Genomic DNA, 20,036 nt, shown 5'->3' with positions numbered 1-20,036 from the left:
AATTATTTATTTGGGCCAACCTATTGTGTTCTCAAGCAACCTTAGGCCTGTTAAGACGGCTTCACTGGCCACTTTATTAGGTACACCTGTACAATTTAATGAAATCCAGCAGCACAGCTCTGCCATTAAGTTTCTTCTTTTACAAGTTTTTAAGTTGAAGCTATTAAAAAGGTGAAAATATGTTTTTATTATTGAGGTCAAAGCGGATAGTGGGGTTGTGGTGGAGTGCATTAAATTAATTAAGAGAGGTTTCTAATGCTGTTCAGGCGCTCTTCTGGAACCCGAAAACAAGTTTCCCATCTCAGGGTTATTCAACTCAGAGTCCAGGGTTAAGTTCAGAGTTTGTTAAACCTGATTTCAGGAATACCTCCCCGTGGAAGCCAATCTTATGGTAAATATAAAGCTTATTTTTCAGACTAGTCAGCACTTATGTAAAAAGATATTTGATCAAAGGCAGGAGATTGGACATTACTGTGATGGGAGGAGATCTGAGGGAAATATATTAATGTGAGATTGCGCACTGTTTTATTCTGTAGTCTGGAATCCGACTCGTTTATTGTTTGCTGGTTTTTTTAATGAAAAATGTGGGGAAGATTTTTTAAGTACTGTGCCCCAAACCTGACGACTCTTTACATCACGGCACTCCTTGTTTTAACAGTGGGCTCTGTGTGTGGACAAGATGCTGAACAGAGAAAATTAGTTTATGTGACTGTGGTGAGTAATATCAGTGTTAGCGTGACATTAATGCTGCAGTCAGACGCAAAATATAGTCAAATGTCAGGGGATTTTTCTTACCTTGTTATTTGTAAACGGGTTTTTATTTAAATTCTCTCTTTCTTCTCTTTCTTTTAGCAAATTTGTCATATTAAAAAATCACCTAGAAAGCGTTTTTAAGAGAAGCACATTTTCGTTTTTCAGCTCACTCGTAATTAACTGTGTTAAAAAATAAAATTAAGGCTGTTATGAAACCACTGAATAATTTCCTTACCCTTATTATTTAGTGCCTAACTCTTACCAAATTGCTGTGTTTGCATAGTTTAAATACCCTGATTTAAGGTAAAAAAAAAAAAAAAATCATTGTGTTCTTAAATCTCCTTTCTCCTCCAGTTGTTTCGCCATGGCGACAGGTCACCACTCAAACCCTATCCCAATGACACAAATAAGGAGGAGGACTGGCCACAGGGCTATGGACAGTTATCACGGGTATAATGGGTGTTACACAGTTTATCGCAATTAATTTTTCCGTGACTTTTTAGCTCACTTGTAAGTTTAAAAATGGTAATAAGTACAGTTATAATAACCTATGGAGGCCTGTGAAGTACATTATATCTACCACACACCATCTGTATACAATACTAACTATGCAAACTGTGCATTGTTGTAGACAAGGTAAACTGCATTCAATAATGTCACAATGTTTTTCCCTACTGATGTGTGTTCTTAGGAGGGAATGCAGCAGCACTATAAGCTGGGCCAGTTTCTGAGGAAGCGATATACGGGATTCCTGAACGAATCCTATAATAGACACGAGGTAGGAAACAGACTGTAAGATCACATGACCTCACTTTTGCACACAGATGATCATTCAACAATATTCAGAGAAGGTTCCTCTTGCTATGTCCCACTGGTGCTGGAATTCCTGCAATATGATAAGAGTTTGAGAAGTGTTTACTAGAAGGAGTCCCAAAGTTGAGGTCCCTGTGTATCTTTGATGTCGTGGACACAGACAGATTGACCAAACTAAAGACTGATATAAGCTCGTATTATATTTGGACTAATGTGTTTATTTACTGCTTGTTCCAAGGCTATGTGAAATAAATTTGAGCCCTCAGAGGAAACTCTTTTGTCCTCAGATCTTAGTTCTCAGCACAGACCGTGATCGCACCCTGATGAGTGGTCAGTCCAACCTGGCAGGTCTGAACATAGGTTATCTCCTTCTCTAACTTCTCTTCTTGGTACTCTTCCTCTTCACCTTAACTGTCTTTATTTTTGCTTTCCTCTAGGACTCTACCCCCCCAAGGATGAGCAGGTCTTTACACCAGACTTGAAGTGGCAGCCAATACCTGTACACACAGTGGCTCAAAATGAGGAAAGGGTATGTATGTATGTATTTATCTGTGCCCCTTGCTATAAAAGGATTCAGTGCATGTTGTCTGAACTTTGTCTCTTTATAGCTCCTCACTTTTCCTCAAAGAGACTGTCCTCGCTACCAACAGCTGATGAAGGAAACAGAACAAACAGACGAGTTTAAGAAAGTTGCTCTTAAATACAAGGTGCAGTTTTTTGTTTTATTACATTTCATGTATGGTGTCAGATCAGGGTACGAGTTGCCTCATCAAACCGTCAGTTTATTTTCCTAGTATTTCTAGAGGTCACAGGTAAATGGCTTTCGACTTGTCCCTTCAGGGGTCACCACAGCAGAACGTGTTCCACATATGATTTGGCATGAGTTTTTTTATGTTTGATACCCTTCCTGCCACAAGGCTCTCATTTTTATCCGGGCTCGGGACCAGATTTGAATAGGACCAGATTTGAATGGGATTTGAATAAATCTTAACCTGCTGCCTTCTGTATCCCAAACCAATACTCTACCACTGAGCCACCAGGCCCCCTCTCCCAGTATTTCTAGAGGTATTCGGGGGGGGTCATTTTCTAAATGAAATTGTATTTTCAGCACTCCCCACACAGGCACAAGTGGTTGCTCACTTTTGATCTCAACTTTGCAATATTTCATATCATAGACTTAGAAAAGTAAAAGAATAAATAGGGGCCAACTTTAGCTCAGTTGGTAAAGCAGTTGTTCACGAACCAATGGTTTGACTGTTGGTCCTCCTGACTCCAAGATGAAGTGTCCAGAACTGAACCCCAGGGTTTAGTGTCTGCTACTCACTTGTAAGTTGCTTTGAATAAAAGCATCTGCTACATGACTAATTGTACTTGTAAATATCAAATTTTGTGGAGTTTGAAAATTTTGAAAAAATTGCATTAGTCTATCCACTAGCTAAACCGGTCATCCTTTATTGCGACTCATGCACATTCACACCTATGGGCAACTTAGTGTCACCAGTTAACCTAACATGTGTTTGGACTGTGGGTTGAAACACGGAGAAGCCTGCAGTGATGCAGGTTTTTGTTTAACTTTATTGTGTTGTTCTCTTTAGGACGTCATAGAGCTGGTGAAGAATAAAACCAGGCTCAAAAATATAAATGTGGAAACAGTGTGGACTGTGTACGACACACTCTTCTGCGAGGTGAGAACACGCACAGGTGAAAACACACTTCACATCAGGTTAAAGCTAAAAATGATTATGATTTTATTACTGTGGTGCTTTTCATTTTAAACTAAGACTGTTCTGGAATTCACAAGCTTATAAACTTTAAACAGAAGTTGTAATGTGTTGAGCAGAAATGTTAGAGATGCTCACACAGTGAGAGAGTTCAGTGAAGAGGTGGAAGCAGACTGCTGACAAAGTGCCAACAAAAACAAAAGGGCAGTTTTGCAGCTTCATTACTGCCTAATTAAAGCTGTTTTGGACTTTCACATGGTTTTTACAGTTCACACTTTCGTTTGTGTTTATTCAGTCCCAACACAAGAAGCCAACTCCTGCCTGGGCGACTGTTGATGTAATGGAAAAGCTCAAAGAGCTCAACGACTTTGCATTACAGGTAACACCTGGTGGGGGGTTAAATATCTGTTTATTATAGTCAAAAGTGGTTTGGATAAAAGGTAATGATTTCATAGGAGATCTAATTTTCACAGGTAATGTTTGGGTTTTACAAACAGCAAGAAAAGAGTCGACTGCAGGGAGGTATGTGTGTGGCTCAGTAGTTTTAATGAAAAATATACAAAATATTTTATTGTTTCACTTCAGTTTCATTATAATATATACATACTGTAGTTCATTGGTGCTTTTGCTATTTTCTTTGGATTTGTTTACAATAAAACATACTGGCACCACACTGAAAAATTACCATCTGTCTTTCAGGTATTCTTCTGGGTGAAATAGTGAAGAATCTTTCCAAGATGGCTGTACCAAAGCCAAACCAGAAACTGAAACTGATGATGCTGTCAGCGGTGAGCTAGTTAAAATATTACCCCAATAAAAATACTTTTTTGAGTTACTGAGAAAATGATTTTGTTACCTTTGGACAGATTAAGGCTAGTTATTCCCACTGTTTTCAACTTGCAATATTTCACATCATAGACAGAACGTCATGGATAAACAGTACATCATACATAAAAATGTCCTGACTGGAGCTTCATATTTACCACACAGTTTTCTCTGTGTCCCTCCCACAGCATGACACCACAGTAGCTGCACTTCAGGCCAGCTTGAATGTGTTCAATGGAAGACAGCCACCATATGCCTCCTGTCAAATAATTGAGCTGTACAGGGAAGCAAATGGGTAACACACACACATACACACTCACACACACACACACACACACACACACACACACACACACACACACAGAACTTTTACTTTGAAATATAAACTTACATTACAGTCTTACAGTGTCACAATATGTTAACTGTAACATTTTGAAAGCATGGATGATATATCTGGCATCTTGTTCCTTTTTGCACTTCTAGATCTTATTCTGTGTCCTTGTTTTATCAAAAAGAATTTGAGCCGTAAGTAACCAGTAATTAAACTAATCCCAACCTTACCCTGAGTTTAAACCATGCCATAACTTTAAAATTACGTCTGGACCTGTGGCCAGTATTACGTCTCCATGGGAGCACACATGTTCCCATTAGTTAGTGTGTAAACAAAATTTAGGCACCACCAAAACATACACACACACACACACACACACACACACACACAGATTCATGTAATGTTGAGTTGTTAAAACAGGACTTTTACTTTGAAACAACACCAACAGGACAATTGTGCTAGACAATATATGATCGTGGACATGTTAAACATAACATAGTAAAAACATGGATGATAAATCTGACATCTTGTTCCTTTTTGCACTTTCAGATATTCCATGTCAATGTCTTACCAAAAGATCACCCTAAGGGACCCATACCCGCAGAAGTTACCAAACTGCTCCCTCAACTGCCCCCTAGATGAGTTTGTGGAAATTACAAAATCGTCTATTTCAACTGACTGGGACAAAGAGTGCCAACGTGTCCTTCCCAGGACCTGTAGGCCACTTCCTCAAAACTGTCTTGCTATCTGCTGGCATAAGTAGCTAATCAGCAGGTGGGGAAAACACAATTTGATCAACCAAGATTTTGGAAAAAAATAGTCAAAAAAGCCCCCCCTAATCTCCAACCAACCTAAAGCTTGATTTATATTCATTAGATCTCACAGCCCACGCTATAGGGCGGTGCAATTTATACTTGTGCATTGGAAATTACACCTCAATAGTGCATTCGGAAAGTTTTCAGTTTTTTCTTTTTTTAATCTACAATGGTAAATGGTCTGCACTTATATAGCGCTTTTCTACCTATTGGCACTCAAAGCGCTTTACACTGCTTCTTATTTACCCAATCACACACACACTCATACACCGATGGGGGAGCTGCTATGCAGCTGGCCAACACTCACCAGGAGCAACTAAGTTGGGGTTCAGTGTCTTGCTCAAGGACACTTCGACATGTGACCGGAGGAGCCGGGGATTGAACCAACAACTATGAGATTGGTGGACAACCTCTCTACCTTCCTGCGCCACAGTCGCCCTCGACAATCAGTACCCCATAATAAAAAAGTGAAAACTGGATTTTAGAACTACCTGTAAATGTATTGTGTTTTCTCCACACAATTGCTCTTTTGTTGATTGAGCATTGGTCTACTACAAGTGCCACATTTTAACCAAATAAGAGTACTAAGTAAATTATCTACATTTTACTTAAAGAAAAGAATTTTTAATTTTTTAATTGTCAATATAAATGCAAGGCAAACATTGTTTCCAAATTGTTGCCTCTTCAAGATGTCAGGTTCGAATTATTTCAAAATTAAAAACATATGGTCTCTATAAACCAAGTGTTGTTTACTGCACAACAAAATAAAGAAAAACATTTTTGTGTATCTAAAATATTTATCTCATCAAGATGTTGACAACATTTAAGTTCTGTACAGCTTGGATTTCTATGCATTTCAATCTACATTATAACCCATAACGACAAAGTGAAAACATTTGTAGAAAAATTACCATATGTAATAAAAATCCAAAACAGAAATATGTTATTTACAACAGTATTCAGAGTATTTAATGTGAAACTCCAATCTGTAGTCAGGTTCATCCTGTTTGGTTTAATATTTTTTGAATGTGTGCACAACTTGACTGGAGTCCATCTGAGGCCAAACTGTTAGAGACAGTCCCAGAAGCACACACCTGTTTACATAACCTTCAGTAATTTCCACTGCAATGAACTGAGTGTTCACAAGAGCATAGTGGCCTCAGTAAACTGAAAAATGCAAAAAAGTGTGAAACCACCAGGACTCTTTCTTTAGTATCTTTCAGGCTAAACTGAGTAATCGACTAAACTGGGGCGACTGTGGCACAGGAAAGTAGAGCGTTTGTCTTCTCAATCTCACAGTTGTTGGTTCAATCCCCGGCTCCTTTGTAATTTAAATAAGTCAGATTAAAAGCATTCTGGGGTCTGAAACAACATAATGATGCTTAAAATGTATATAACCAATTTTTATTAAATGTTTCTTAACCAATAAATACATTTGAAGTCAGCTAAAACTGTGAACGATTTATGTGTTCAAGCAAGTCAGACGATCTGTTGTCCACAGCAGTTTTATGCATGAAAGGTTTCTTCTTCAGTTCACTGAATCTCTGCAGCTCTGATTACAGAAGTGCTGTATACAATAATTCAACGTGCTCTCCTTCATTAAATCGTCTGCAAATGACAACAGGCTGCTAGTAAATAACCACAGGTCGGTTTTTAACCTCATTGATGCTCATTGATCACGTGCGCCCTGATGCGTCTTTCCAAATGTTCTTTTTTCAACTATTCAGATTTTCTTGTTCAACTGCCTCACGCTGTTGCATTGATACGTTACAAATTTAGAGATGAAAGTTTTTGGATTAATTAGAGCCTTACCCAGCCTCACACCAAACAATTATGTCCCCATGTCGAGAAAAAAGTGATGGGGGCTCATTCTTTCCTCCTACATTTTTAAGGTACTTGTACACAAAGTGATTAAAATCAGCTCCACCTTTACCTGGTCCAACACGTCTACACTTGAACGCATATAATTTTAATTCAGTAATATGATAATTCTGCATGAGTTTTTTTACTTTTGGTACTTTAAATATATTGAGGTCAGAAGACCAAAGTATTTCACTTGAGTAAAGTTTGAAATACAAAATAAAGTTCAGTTTAAAATATAGTACATTTTAAATTTTTCTTGGTGGAGTACTTTTGTTCTGAAAGTAAATTTCTGAGTATGGAAGCAGTACTTTTTACTTGTAACCTCAAGTGGAACTTTGATCTTTGGCTTGTTAAGACAACATCTTTATTAGGTAAACCTGTACAAACTAACACAATCCAACAGAGCAGCTCTGCCAAAAAGGTTTTAAATTCTGAATTTTTAAGTTGAAACTGTCAGAAAGGTGATAATAACTGTGTGTTTATTTTCGAGGTCATTTTGAGTGATGGAGTTGTGCTGGAGTGCATTAGAATAAAATTGGGTTCTAATGTTTTATTTATTTTTTTGTCCTTTCGGCTTATCCGGTGAGTTCAGGGTCGCCACAGCGGATCATTGTCCGCATCTTGATTTGGCACAGTTTTTACACCAATGCCCTTCCTCACGCAACCCTCCCCAATTTCCACCGGGCTCGGACCGGCACTGCACAGCTGCGGATGGGAAAGGGCTTCTTGCCCAAAGACACCTGGACATATAACCGGTTCTAATGTTTTTCACTAACATTTCTAGAATAAAAACTCAAAGTTTCCCATCTCAGGGTTATTCAACTCAGAGTCCAGGGTTATGTTCAGAGTTTGTTAAACCTGATTTCGGGAATACCTCCCTGTGTTTAGTTGTCTAGTTGGTAAACAGAAAGCTTATTTTTTAGACTAGTCAGCAGTTGTGTAAGAAGATATTTGATCAAAAGCAGGAGATTGGACATTAGTCTGATGGGAGGAGATCTGAGAGAAATATATTAATGTGAGATTGCGCACTGTTTTATTGTGTACTCCGGAATCCGACTCGTCTATTGTTTGCTGTTTTTTGCCAAATAAAGTAGCTTCACTCTTCATTTTTGAGTGTTTATGGCAAAAAAAAAAAATTTAAAATGTGGGGAAGATTTTTTAGGCATTGTGGCCCAAACCTGAGGACACTTTACATCACGGCGCTCCTTGTTTTAACAGTGGGCTCTGTGTGTGGACAAGCTGCTGCACAGAGAAAACTAGTTTATGTGACTGTGGTGAGTAATATCAGTGTTAGCGTGACATTAATGCTGCAGTCAGACGCAAAATATAGTCAAATGTCAGGGGATTTTTCTTACTTGTTTATTTGTAAACGGTTTTTTTAATATGCTTTTGGTCTTTTATCAATCGTTGGAGTAAATTTGTCATATTAAAAATCCAGCAAAAAAGATTTTTATAAGAAACATTTTTTTTTGGTTGATACCGCTCACTCATAATTCACTGTGTTATAAGACTGACGATCTCCAGACAAATCGTCTATTGTAAGAAATAAATCCCGAAATCATGAAATCATGGTAAAACCGGGCTATAAATTGGGGTCATTGAATGCAATCTAAACTTGACTCTGCGTGTTTCCAGAACTTAAAGTTTCGTTTCTCCTACCTCTACTTCTCTGTGCGCCAAGAGCGCAGGGCATTACGACCACCCACCGTGTTTACTTGGATCCAATCAGGATTTTACACTCATAGTTTCTCTTTCCTACTGCGCTTATTTGTTCCACTTGGATTACTGCGTATTAGGACTGAGTAAGGAGCACAGTTGTTGTCTAATGAAAGTTATCCATATGGCCAACAGAAAACACAGTAGGAAATACAATCATATAAGTGACTAGAATGATCAATAATCTTTAAAGTAGGACATTCATTTACACATATATTAAAAGGACCATAAAATCCTCGCTGATCCACAAAAAGGGACGGTGTATAGTGTGGCTACTAATATGGATTGAAACTGTAATTAAATCATTGGCGCAGGGGCGGGGCAAGAGAGGGTGGCGAAGGTGGTACTGTCCACCCCTAAAATATGATTGGTCACCTCAGGTGACACCCCCTGCCAGAATGACAAGCAGGTAGATACCTGCTGTAGAACTTTCAGCAGATGGGAGAACTGACCAAATCTGAAATAAATGACAATAGTTAAAAATAAATTAGAAGTATTACTATCTACATTTAAAGTGTATTCATATATTTTGTCCCATCACATCTTTTTGCAGAGGATTTGTTTTTTCACTTCTCCCCAACTGATTATTATTTTTAGTTTATGTCTGTTTGGACTTAAAAAAATTGTAGAATACATGTAATACATAGGTTAGGTATTTTGCATTTTTTTACACAGACACATTTTTATTAATATTAGGATTATTATATTTAAAAAGTTTTTTAAATTTTACTTTATAACTATTAAAATCATTTTCTAAGTGTGCCAACCCATTTTCAATGTGTGCCCCAGTCTGGCCACACCAAAGAAATGTGTAGATCTACTCTGCATTTGAGGTCTTCAAAACTCACATGTTAATGTTATTACTGGCATCTGGACACAACCAAGCTCAAGTCTAACAAGCCGTGTTAATTTTGAGCTTGTTTTTTTAAGTGTTTGGAATGAGCTGTAGCAGTAACGGTCTGAAACCCCAAACCTTCCTTTGCAATTGTGTGTTTCTTTTGTACCCTACTTCTGTTTGAAATGAATGCTCACCATGTAATGACTTTAACGTGACAACATTTTGTTTTTACCTTCCCTGTTTAGTTAGACTGTTTTAATCATTCTGTTCTGATGTGTTGTCAGACTCCTAAACCTTTTTGTTCTTTGTCTGAATGGCCAATGGCTGATAAATGGCTTAACAATGTTTGACAAGAGCTTCACTATGACCTGACCTGATGTTATAACCACCAATGATACTGAGACAACTAGGACAAAGGTTTTGCCTTAATTCTGTTGGTGAGGAGCTGCAAGGTTTGTGTTGCAACAGATAACAGATGTGTACTATTAGTGTCATTTGTAAAGTAATATAGGGTGACCTAAGAGCAGAGGTAGAAGCACTCCGGTGGGCTACATCTTGTGTAAAATGACCCTGGTCATGAGGAAGATGAAGAAGACTAAGGCAGAGCAGAGGACCAAGTGGTGGAAGTTGAAAAATGAAGAATGTGTAGCTTCCAGGGAGGAGGGTACTCAGTCTTTCATTGGGAAAAAGGAAAGTGGACAAGGACACTTGGTGGTGGAACGAGTAAGTTCAGGAGTGTAATCAGGTAAAGAGGTTTGCCAAGAAGAGAGTACAGGGAGATGCAGTGTATTGTGAAGGTAAAGGTGGCAAAGGCCAAACAAATAACATATGAGGACTTGTATGCTAGGTTGGAAAGTAAGGAGGGAGACGTGGATTTGTACAGGGTGGCAAGGCAGAGAGATAAAGATGGGAAAGATGTGCAGCAGCTTAGGGTGATTAAAGATAAGGATGGAAATGTATTAACAGGTGCAAGGGATGTGATGGGAAGATGGAAGGAGAACTTTGAAGAGTTGATGAATGAGGAAATGAAAGGTAGTAGAAAGAGGTGACTGGTGTGGAGCAGGAAGTAAAACACATGACTTTCACACAGGAGACTAGAGTTTGAGTCCAGTGTAAAACAGCTGTTGTTGTTACTGCTGCAACCAGTCACAGTAGGAAGGAAATACAGTACAGATTTTTAAGACAGAATGCGGCTTTTTCAGTAACTCTAACCATTTAATTTTGTGCTGAACCCCTAACATTACCCTGTGTTTGCAAAATTTAAGTTTCATGATTTAGATTGTTTAAGGTAAACAAAATAAAAAAACAGTTTGAAATTGGACGCTATTTTGGCTCCATTGTTTATAGTTACTATTTTTTTGCCTGGTCCGTAAAAGGGTGCAATTTCAACAAATGCCTGCATTCCTATGGCAGCGTACTTTTAACAAACATTTTGCTGTACTGGAGGGTATGTACGAACAACAACTGTGGATATTAAAGTTGGAGGTCTTGTGGGTTTTGTACCTTACATCTCTTGTATCTCCTCCAGTTGTTTCGCCATGGTGATAGGTCACCCGTCTTTGCCTATCCCACTGACCCGTATAAGGAGGAGGACTGGCCACAGGGCTTTGGACAGTTATCACAGGTATATTGGATGTTTAATTAGAGTAACTGCAGTTTTGTAGCATTTATGATTTCTGGCATACTTTTAATTTTTACCTGACTGTTTTGCTCACAGGTAGTTTGAAAATGGTAACAAGTACAGTATCAGTAACCTATGGAGACCTGTTCAGTCTCCATAGGTACAACACATCTTTTGTATACAATACTATCTATGCAAAGTGTGTATTGTTGTAGACAAGTCGTAAATGGTAAACTACATTCAGTGGGGTAATGTCACAAGGGTTTTACTTCTTATGTGTGTTCTTAGGAGGGAATGAGGCAGCATTATGAGCTGGGCCAGTTTCTGAGGAAGCGATATACGGGATTTCTGAACAAATTCTATGACAGAAACGAGGTAGGAAACCTAAGAAAGTGATATATTGTATTTCTGAATGAATCCTATAACAGACATGAGGTAATAGACGGACTGTCAGATCACATGACCTCACCTTTGCACACAGAAGGTCATATATCAATATTCAGAGAAGGAGCCTCTTGCTATGTCCCACTGGTGCTAGAATTCCTTGAATATTATGGAAGATTGAGACGTCCTTATTAGGCGGAGTCCCTAAGTCGGGGTCCCGGTGTATTTTTGATATTAAATATCCAGTGCTTAGACACAGACAGATTGACCATAGCAACTACTGACTTTAGTTCCTAGTACATTTGGACTAAAATTGTTTAATAGTGTTTGTTAAAGCTGTGTGAAATAAGCCCTCACAGGAAACTCTTTTGTCCTTAGGTCTTAGTTCTCAGTACGGACTACGATCGCACCCTGATGAGTGCTCAGTCAACGCTGGCAGGTCTGAACATATGTTACCTCCTAACTTCTGTTCTTGATACTCTTCCTCTTCATCTTAACTATCTTTATTTTCGCTTTCATCTAGGTCTCTACCCCCCCAGTGGTCGGCAGATCTTCATGAAGGGCTTGAAGTGGCAGCCAATACCTGTACATGCTGTACCAAAAAGTCAAGAGAAGGTATGTATGTATCTACCTGTGCCCCTTGCTATAAAAGGGTTCAGTGCACGGTGTCTGAACTTTCTGTCTCTTTTTAGCTCCTCTTATTTCCTTTAGGAAACTGTCCTCGCTACCAACAACTGATGAATGAAACACACCAAACACAGGAGTTTCTGACTTTTACCGCTACATACAAGGTGCGGTCTTAATTGCATTTCATGTATAGTGTCAAGATCAGGGTTGTAGATACCTTTGAGGTCACCAAGGTCGTTTCATCACTATATTTTCCCAGTATTTCTGGGGGTTACTGGGGATTATTCCAAAGGTGCTAAATAAACTGGTGTAAAGACAACTTTAAGTGATTCAGGTTTATGATTGACTTTATTTTGTTCTTCTCTTCAGAACCTTATGGATCTGGTGGAGAAAAAAGCCGGTTTCAATAAGACAGAGGTTAATTATGTGTGGGGCGTGCAGGACACACTATTCTGTCAGGTGAGTATGCATGTACCTCAGTACTTCAGTTTCCTCCCACAGTCCAAAGACATGTACATTAGGTTAGTTAGTGACTTTAAATTGCTAGTAGGTGTGAAGGTGAGTGTGTGTGTCTCTATTTCTTGGCCCTTAAATTGACAATTAATTTAATTTTAATTTCAACAGTTCATTTTCATTTCAAAACAACAGTGTTCTGGAGTGTAGCCACAGAATAATTAAGCAATGATGCAAGAGATTAAAGCTAGTTTTCGACTTTAACATGGCTTTTACAGTTCTAACTGTCATTTGTGTGTATTCAGTCCCTTCACAACATGTCACTTCCTGCCTGGGTGACTCCTGATGTGATGGATAAGCTCAACGCATTCAAAGACTTTGCATTAGAGGTAATATCTGTGGTTTGACATAGACGTTTTGCTTCTTCATGCAGGTTAAAATGTGGGTTAAGAGTGGTTTAAATAGAAGCCAATGATTTCATGGGATGTCTAATTTTCTTAGATCTTGTTTGGGGTCTACAAACAGCAAGAGAAGAGTCGGCTGCAGGGAGGTAAGTGTGTAGCTCAGTAAAATTAAAACCAAGACCAGCACTGAAGGAAGCATTTTATTAAATAAATTTACAAAATATTTAATAGGTTCACTTAAATTTTAAAATATGATAAATAGATGGTTCATTGTTGCTTTTGGCATATTCTTGTGAATGGTTGATAATAAAACTGTCTGATAAAATATGCAAAGTAACAGTTACAATCTGTCTTTCAGGTATCCTCCTGGGTGAAATAGTGAAAAACCTTTCCAAGATGGCTGTCCCCAAGCCTAACCAGAAACTGATGATGCTGTCATCTGTGAGCTAGTTTAAAACATTAACCCATTAAAAATTTTTAGTTACTGGAAGGCAGATTTTATTACTTTTGGACAGAGGCAGGATAGTTTTTGCCCCTGCTTTCAGCTCAGCTAAATATCCTGACTGTAGCTTCATATTTACCACACAGACATAAGACTGGCATTAATCTTTTCAGAAAATGTCTATTGCTTTAATGTGTGTCCATGTCCCTCCCACAGCATGACACCACAGTAGCTGCCATTCAGGCCAGTTTGAATGTGTTCAATGGACAACAGCCACCATATGCCTCCTGTCAAATATTTGAGCTGTACAGGGAAGCAGATGGGTAACTGACACACACAACCATAAACATACACAAACACACACACACACAAACACACATTCTTTTGTTACTTTGTGGGTATTTTCCATTAACTTACATTAATTTAGATAGTCTTACCCTAACCTCAAACCATGCAATAACTTTAAAATTCAGTCTGGACTTGTGGGGCCAGCATTACATCCCCATGCGAGCACAGATGTTCCCATACGTGAGTGTGTAAAACATTTTTAGACACCACCAAAACACACAGGGGCGATTGTGGTGCAAAGTAGAGTGGTCGTCCACCAATCTCGCAGTTGGTGGTTCAATCCCCAATCACATGCCGAAGTGTCTTTGAGCAAGACACTGAACCCCAACTTAGTTGCTCCCGTTGAGTTTTGGCCAGGCATAGCAGCTCCCCCATCAGTGTGGGAGTGTGTGTGTGATTGTGACTGCGAATGGGTGAATGAGTAGCAGTGTAAAGAGCTTTGAGTGCCAATAAGTAGAAAAGCACTATATAAGTGCAGACCGTTTACCATTTACACACACTCAGTACTTTACTGTAGACTCTCACTCAAGCACACTGTTGAGACACACAGAATTATGTAATGTTGAGTTGTTAAAACAGGACTTTAACTTTGAAACAACACCAACAGGACAATTGTGTTAGACAATATATGATCATGAACATGTTAGATTTAACATTTTGTAAACATGGATGATCCTTTTTGCACTTCCAGATCTTATTCCGTGTCCCTGTTTTACCGGAACGACAGTGCAGTGGAGCCGTACCCGCAGCAGTTACCAGGATGCTCCCTCAACTGCCCCCTAGATGAGTTTGTGAGAATTACAAAACCATTCATTTCAGATGACAGGGACAAAGAGTGCCAAGTGCCCTCAGAAGGCACAGATAGCAATGGGCCATTAACCCAGAAACCTGAATGTTACACCTCTCGTGTTCATGCTAATCTTGATCCTTCTTGTCGTGTTATCTGCTTGCAGAAGGAGAAAACCGGCAGCCGTCAAAAACGCCATTTGTCAAAACAATAAGTTAGAAAGAAATAGTCAAAAAGGCACAAACTCCTCCCTTTAGGGATCTACAAGCACTGCATCTTAGGATGCAGTGATGACAATGAACTGTAAGCTCCCAGCTTCAACCTGGTAATGATTTAATTTAGGATTTAAGAGAATGCCAGATTTTAAGAATTATTTTATTATCACTGTAAAGTAGCACAATTAGTGATAGGAGACGCTGCTGCAGGGACTAAGGAAACATAGCATCAAAAGTTGCTTTAATGAAACCTCCATGCTCCCACCTAGTCTGATATCCGACCACCCTAAAGCTTGATTTATACTTATTCATTGAATCTAAGAGTCCACGATGAAGGACCGATAGAACCAATCACACTTGTTGCTGTATGTGTAACTGTGGCACATGATTACATTTCTGGACCTACATGAGATTTATACCATATATTTGTTGCACAAGAATAAATCCAACTTCAAAACTCAAACTTGTTTTACAAATGTGAGCTTTATAACTTGAATGATGTGACAAATCTTTAAGTTGATGTGTTAATTTGTTTTGTGCACTTGCATCAGCCACAACATAATTACCGGTATTCTTAAAGAATAATTTCACTCATTTTCTAAATTACGCCTTTCAATGACAACAAGCTATAACCATAAATACACTGAAACACAATACAATTTCTCTATTTACCATATATATTTTTCAGCCAGGATTAGCTATTTGGTAGGTGCCATCACCTATTAAAATGATTAACCCTAGTGCTTTTTAAATGCGGCACCAGGCACTTCAACTCACCATCCATTTTTACAGCAGTCAACCATGTGTTCATTGCATCCAGGAGATCTCCACACTGTGTTGATACTTAAAAACAGGTTTCATTTAGAATATGAGCAAACTTATCCTTTAATAACAATATAGATGACAAGGGTCAGTATACCCACTATCTGTAGCTACACAGCCCCATACACTGCAACATGTGATACACTGTGTGTAGAGGTGGTAGAAGTACACAAACTCAATACTTAAAATAAGTAAAAGTGCAAGTACCACATCAAATACTTGACTCCAGTGACCCCAATTCCAAAAACATTATGGAAATGTTGTTCCAAAACAGAATACAATGATTTGCAAATCTGATTAACCCATATTTCCCATTTTCCAATTATTCACAATAGAACATAAACACCATATCAGATGTTGAAACAAAAGCTTTTTACAATTTCATGGAAAATATTAGCTCATTTTTAATTCAATGGCATCAACACATCTCAAAAAAGTTAGAAAAAGGGCAACAAAAACCTGGAAAATCAATTGTCTGAAAGGAAAAAACAAACAGAAGAGCATTAGACAATTAATTAAGTTAACTGGCAACAGGTCAGTAACATGGCTGCGTATAAAAGGAGCATTTCAGACAAATCTAAAGTTGAATGTGAAGATGGGTAGAGGTTCATCAATCTGCCTCTATAAATTAAGGAAAATGTGAGATAAATGCTCATCAACATAAAATTGCAAAGACTGAAGATCCCACCATCTACAATATATGATATAATCAAAGGATTCAAAGAATCCGGAGGAATGTCTGTGTGCAAGGATTAAGTCCAAAGGTCAAAACTGGATGCGTGTGATCTTCAGGTCCTCAGGATGCACTATATTAAAAACTTGCAAGATTCTCTACTGGACATCACTGCATGAGCTCAGGAACACTTCCTGAAACCACTGTCTGTGAACACTGTTTACCGTGCATTCTATAAATGTAACGTAAAGCTGTATTAGGTAAAGAAGAAGCCATATGTGAACATGATTCAGAAACACTGCTGTGTTCTCTGGGCCAAAGTTCATGTAAAGTGGTCTGAGGCAAAATGGAAAACTGTTCTGTAGTTAGATGAATCAAAAAACAAAATTCCTTTGGAAACCATGGACACCGTGTCCTGTGGACTAAAGAGGAGAGGGACCATCCAGCTCAGTTTAAACATTTGATATGTTATATGGGTTGATGAGGTTTGCAAATCATTGCATTTTGTTTTTATTTACATTTTACACTTCCCAACTTTTTGATGTTGTAGATTATCTAGATTTTATTTAAAGTACAGATGTAAAATTACTTCCAAAAGAACAAAAAGAAAAAAAGCAACCGCAAGGGAACACAAGCCAGTGTCTTCTTGTGCCAGTCCCAAGTCTGGATAAATGCAGAGCTTTGTGTCAGGAAGGGCATCTGATGTAAAACATGTGCCATTTTAAAAATGCAAATCATGACTTTTAAACCGAAAATGACTCCTCTACCGGATCGGTCGGGGCCCGGGTTAACAACGACCGCCACTGGTGCTGTTGACCTACAGGGTCCCGGTGGAAATTGGATTACTGTTGATCGAAGAAGGAGAAGAGGAAGATGTGTTCGTAGGCAGAGAGAGAAGAGGAAAGCTAAGAATGTAGGAATGACAGTAGGGACTTTGAATGTTGGGACTATGACAGCGAAGGCTAGAGAGCTAGAGAAGGAAGGTGGATATACTTTGTGTCCAGGAGACCAGGTGGAAAGGTAGCAAGGCTAGAAGCTTAGGAGCAGGGTTCAAGTTGTTCTACCATGGGTCACATAGGAAGAGAAATGGAGTAGGAGTTATACTGAAAGAGGAATTTGTGAGGAACATTCTAGAGGTGAAAAGAGTATCAGACAGGTTGATGAGTCTGAAGCTGGAAGTTGAAGGGGTGATGTTCAATGTTGTGAGTGGTTATTCCCCACAGGTAGGATGTGAGTTAGAAGAGAAGGAGAAATTCTGAAGTGAGTTAGATAAAGTGATTCAGAGCATCCCCAGAGGTGATGATTGGTGCAGATTTCAATGGACATGTTGGTGAAGGGAACAGAGGTGATGAGAATGTGATGGGCAGGTTTGCTCTTCAGGACAGGAACGCAGAAGACAGATGGTGGTAGACATTGCAAAGAGTATGGAAATGGCTTTAGGGAACACTTTCTTCCAGAAGAGGCAGGAACATACGGTAACGCATAAGAGCGGCGGTAGAAGAACTCTTGTGTAGACGTTATCTGAAAGGATCAGTGACTGTAAAGCATTGGTAGGGGAGAGTGTAGCCAGACAACACAGGATGGTGGTGTGTAAAATGAAGCTGGTGGTGAGGAAGATGAAGAGGACAAAGGCAGAGCAGAGGACGAAATGGTGGAAGTTGAAAAAGGAAGAATTTTGTGTAGTTTTCAGGGAGGAGCTGAGACAGGCTCTGGGTGGTCAGGAAGTGCTTTCAGATGACTGGACCACTACAGCTAATTTGATCAGGGAGACAGGTAGGAGGGTACTCGGTGTGTCATCTGGAAAGAGGAAAGCGGACAAGGAGACTTGGTGGTGGAACGAGGAAGTTCCCGTTTCCTGGCTAGGAAACATTGGTGGCTGGTACCCTAGGGAGCACAATAAGGGTGAGAGACCTGTGGCAGAGGAGGTGAGAGAGTTATGAGCATATTCTATCCAAGGCAGGAAAGAAATCCAGGTGGAGGGGTTAGAAGAGGTGACACCTGAGGGCGGTTTCCAGGCTCTGATTAGCATGCTCAGTTTGACCATTGGACTGGGCGTAGAATCCTGAGGACAAACTGACTGGTGCCCCCAGAGCGTTACAGAAAGCTTTCCAGACTTATTGATGATTACCAGAAACTAACAGGTGCAGCGTCTGTCTTATGTGTAATTTCTGTGACCACCAATCTGTCTAGGGTTCTGACTTTTAAGGGCTGATCCAGGGGAATAAGGGTGAGTGGCCTCTGTTTAGCTAATGAGGCTTAGAGCAAGTTATGTTCTGCACCAGAATCAACCAGGGCCTGTAGGGGGAGGGAGACTGACCGGTGAGAAAGAGTTGTGGTAACTAGCAGCCGGGTCTGGGGATTGTTGGGGGAAGTTGCTCTCCTCATCAGGACCCCCAGTTTCACTGACGAGCCCTTTTGGCCGTAAGGGGCACGGAGCAATAAAGTGTCTGGTGGAACCACAAAAGATGTACTCACCAGCTTGGAACCGGCGTTGTCGCTGGGTGGGGGACAGGTGTGCACGAGCCAGCTCCATAGGCTCCGCGGGAGGCTCAGGAGGTGCTGAAGAGCTGAACCCAGGCGAAACGGGGCTTTTGGGAAGAGGAGGGGGAGTGCGTAGGTCCGGGGGAGGGGGCGCTGGTTTCTGACCTCTCTCTCTCTCCGCCGCTCACAGATGCGGTTGTCCAGATGGATGGATAGATTAATTAGATTAATTAGCTCGTCCAGGGAATCGGGGGGATCCCTACATGCCAGCTCATCCTTCACTGTGTCGGACAGACTGTGGCAAAAAAACACCTGCAGAGCAGCGTTGTCCCTCCGTAGCGAGCACTCGGAACTCCACCGAGAGATCCGCCACCCTTCGAAACCCCTGGAGGAGAGAGAGAAGCCTGTGGGCTGCATTCTCCGCACACGCCGGGTGATCAAAAACATTCCTTATCATTAATGAATGTGTGGAAGGGAATCAGAGGGGAGTTACCTCATTTTGCCTCCGCTGAGCAGCCTGATAACAAAGGCGACCTTCGCTGCGTCTGAGGCATAGGTGTGGGGTTGCTGGGCGAAGACCACACTGACTGGAGGAGGAAGCCCCGACACTTGTCCAAGTCGCCAGAGCAGGCCTTGGGGGGAGGCACACACGATTCCCGGAACGCGGGAGCAGCAGGCAGCTGCGGCTGTGGAGGAGGCTCGGGGGAGGAAGCAGAGATGGTAACATTAGAGCACAGAGCACTAAGTGTTTCAGTCACCTGGGAGACAGAGGAGTGGGTCTGCATCAAGGATCAGCTCTGAGCCCCTTCTTGTTTGCTCTGGTGATGGACAAGCTGACAGATGAGGTTAGACAGGAATCTCCATGGACTATAATGTTTGCAGATGACATTGTGATCTGTAGTGAGAGCAGGGAGCAGGTGGAGGAAAATCTAGAGAGATGGAGGTCTGCTCTGAAAAACAGAGGAATGAAGGTTAGCTGCAGCAAGACATAATACATGTGTGTGAATGAGAGGGACCCAGGTGGAACAGTGAGGAACCAAGTATCTTTTACTGCAGAACAGAATAAAGGAAAAAAATAACTGCACATCTAAAATGGTTATCTCA

At 40.2% G+C, this 20,036-nt stretch overlaps 1 protein-coding gene and 1 pseudogene across 1 annotated transcript; one reads left to right on the top strand and one right to left on the bottom strand.

Annotated features, from left to right (window-relative positions):
• The first annotated feature begins 543 nt into the window (after positions 1–543).
• Positions 544–15,419, top strand: LOC137108859 (uncharacterized; annotated as a pseudogene).
• Positions 15,420–15,457: 38 nt separating this feature from the next.
• On the bottom strand, positions 15,458–19,654 carry LOC137108818 (uncharacterized). Its single transcript, XM_067493883.1, has 2 exons — positions 19,426–19,654; positions 15,458–19,317 (listed from the first exon to the last, which is right to left on the bottom strand). The coding sequence occupies exons 1-2, from the start codon at positions 19,428–19,430 to the stop codon at positions 18,708–18,710; spliced, it is 615 nt and encodes a 204-aa protein (XP_067349984.1). The 5' UTR covers positions 19,431–19,654; the 3' UTR covers positions 15,458–18,707.
• Positions 19,655–20,036: the final 382 nt, after the last annotated feature.

This window comes from Channa argus, chromosome 23 (genome assembly GCF_033026475.1).
Source record: "Channa argus isolate prfri chromosome 23, Channa argus male v1.0, whole genome shotgun sequence".
In the NCBI taxonomy this organism is placed as follows: domain Eukaryota; kingdom Metazoa; phylum Chordata; class Actinopteri; order Anabantiformes; family Channidae; genus Channa; species Channa argus.
The sequence above is the reverse complement of the archived record's forward strand: the minus strand, read 5'-3'. Positions and strand labels throughout refer to the sequence as shown.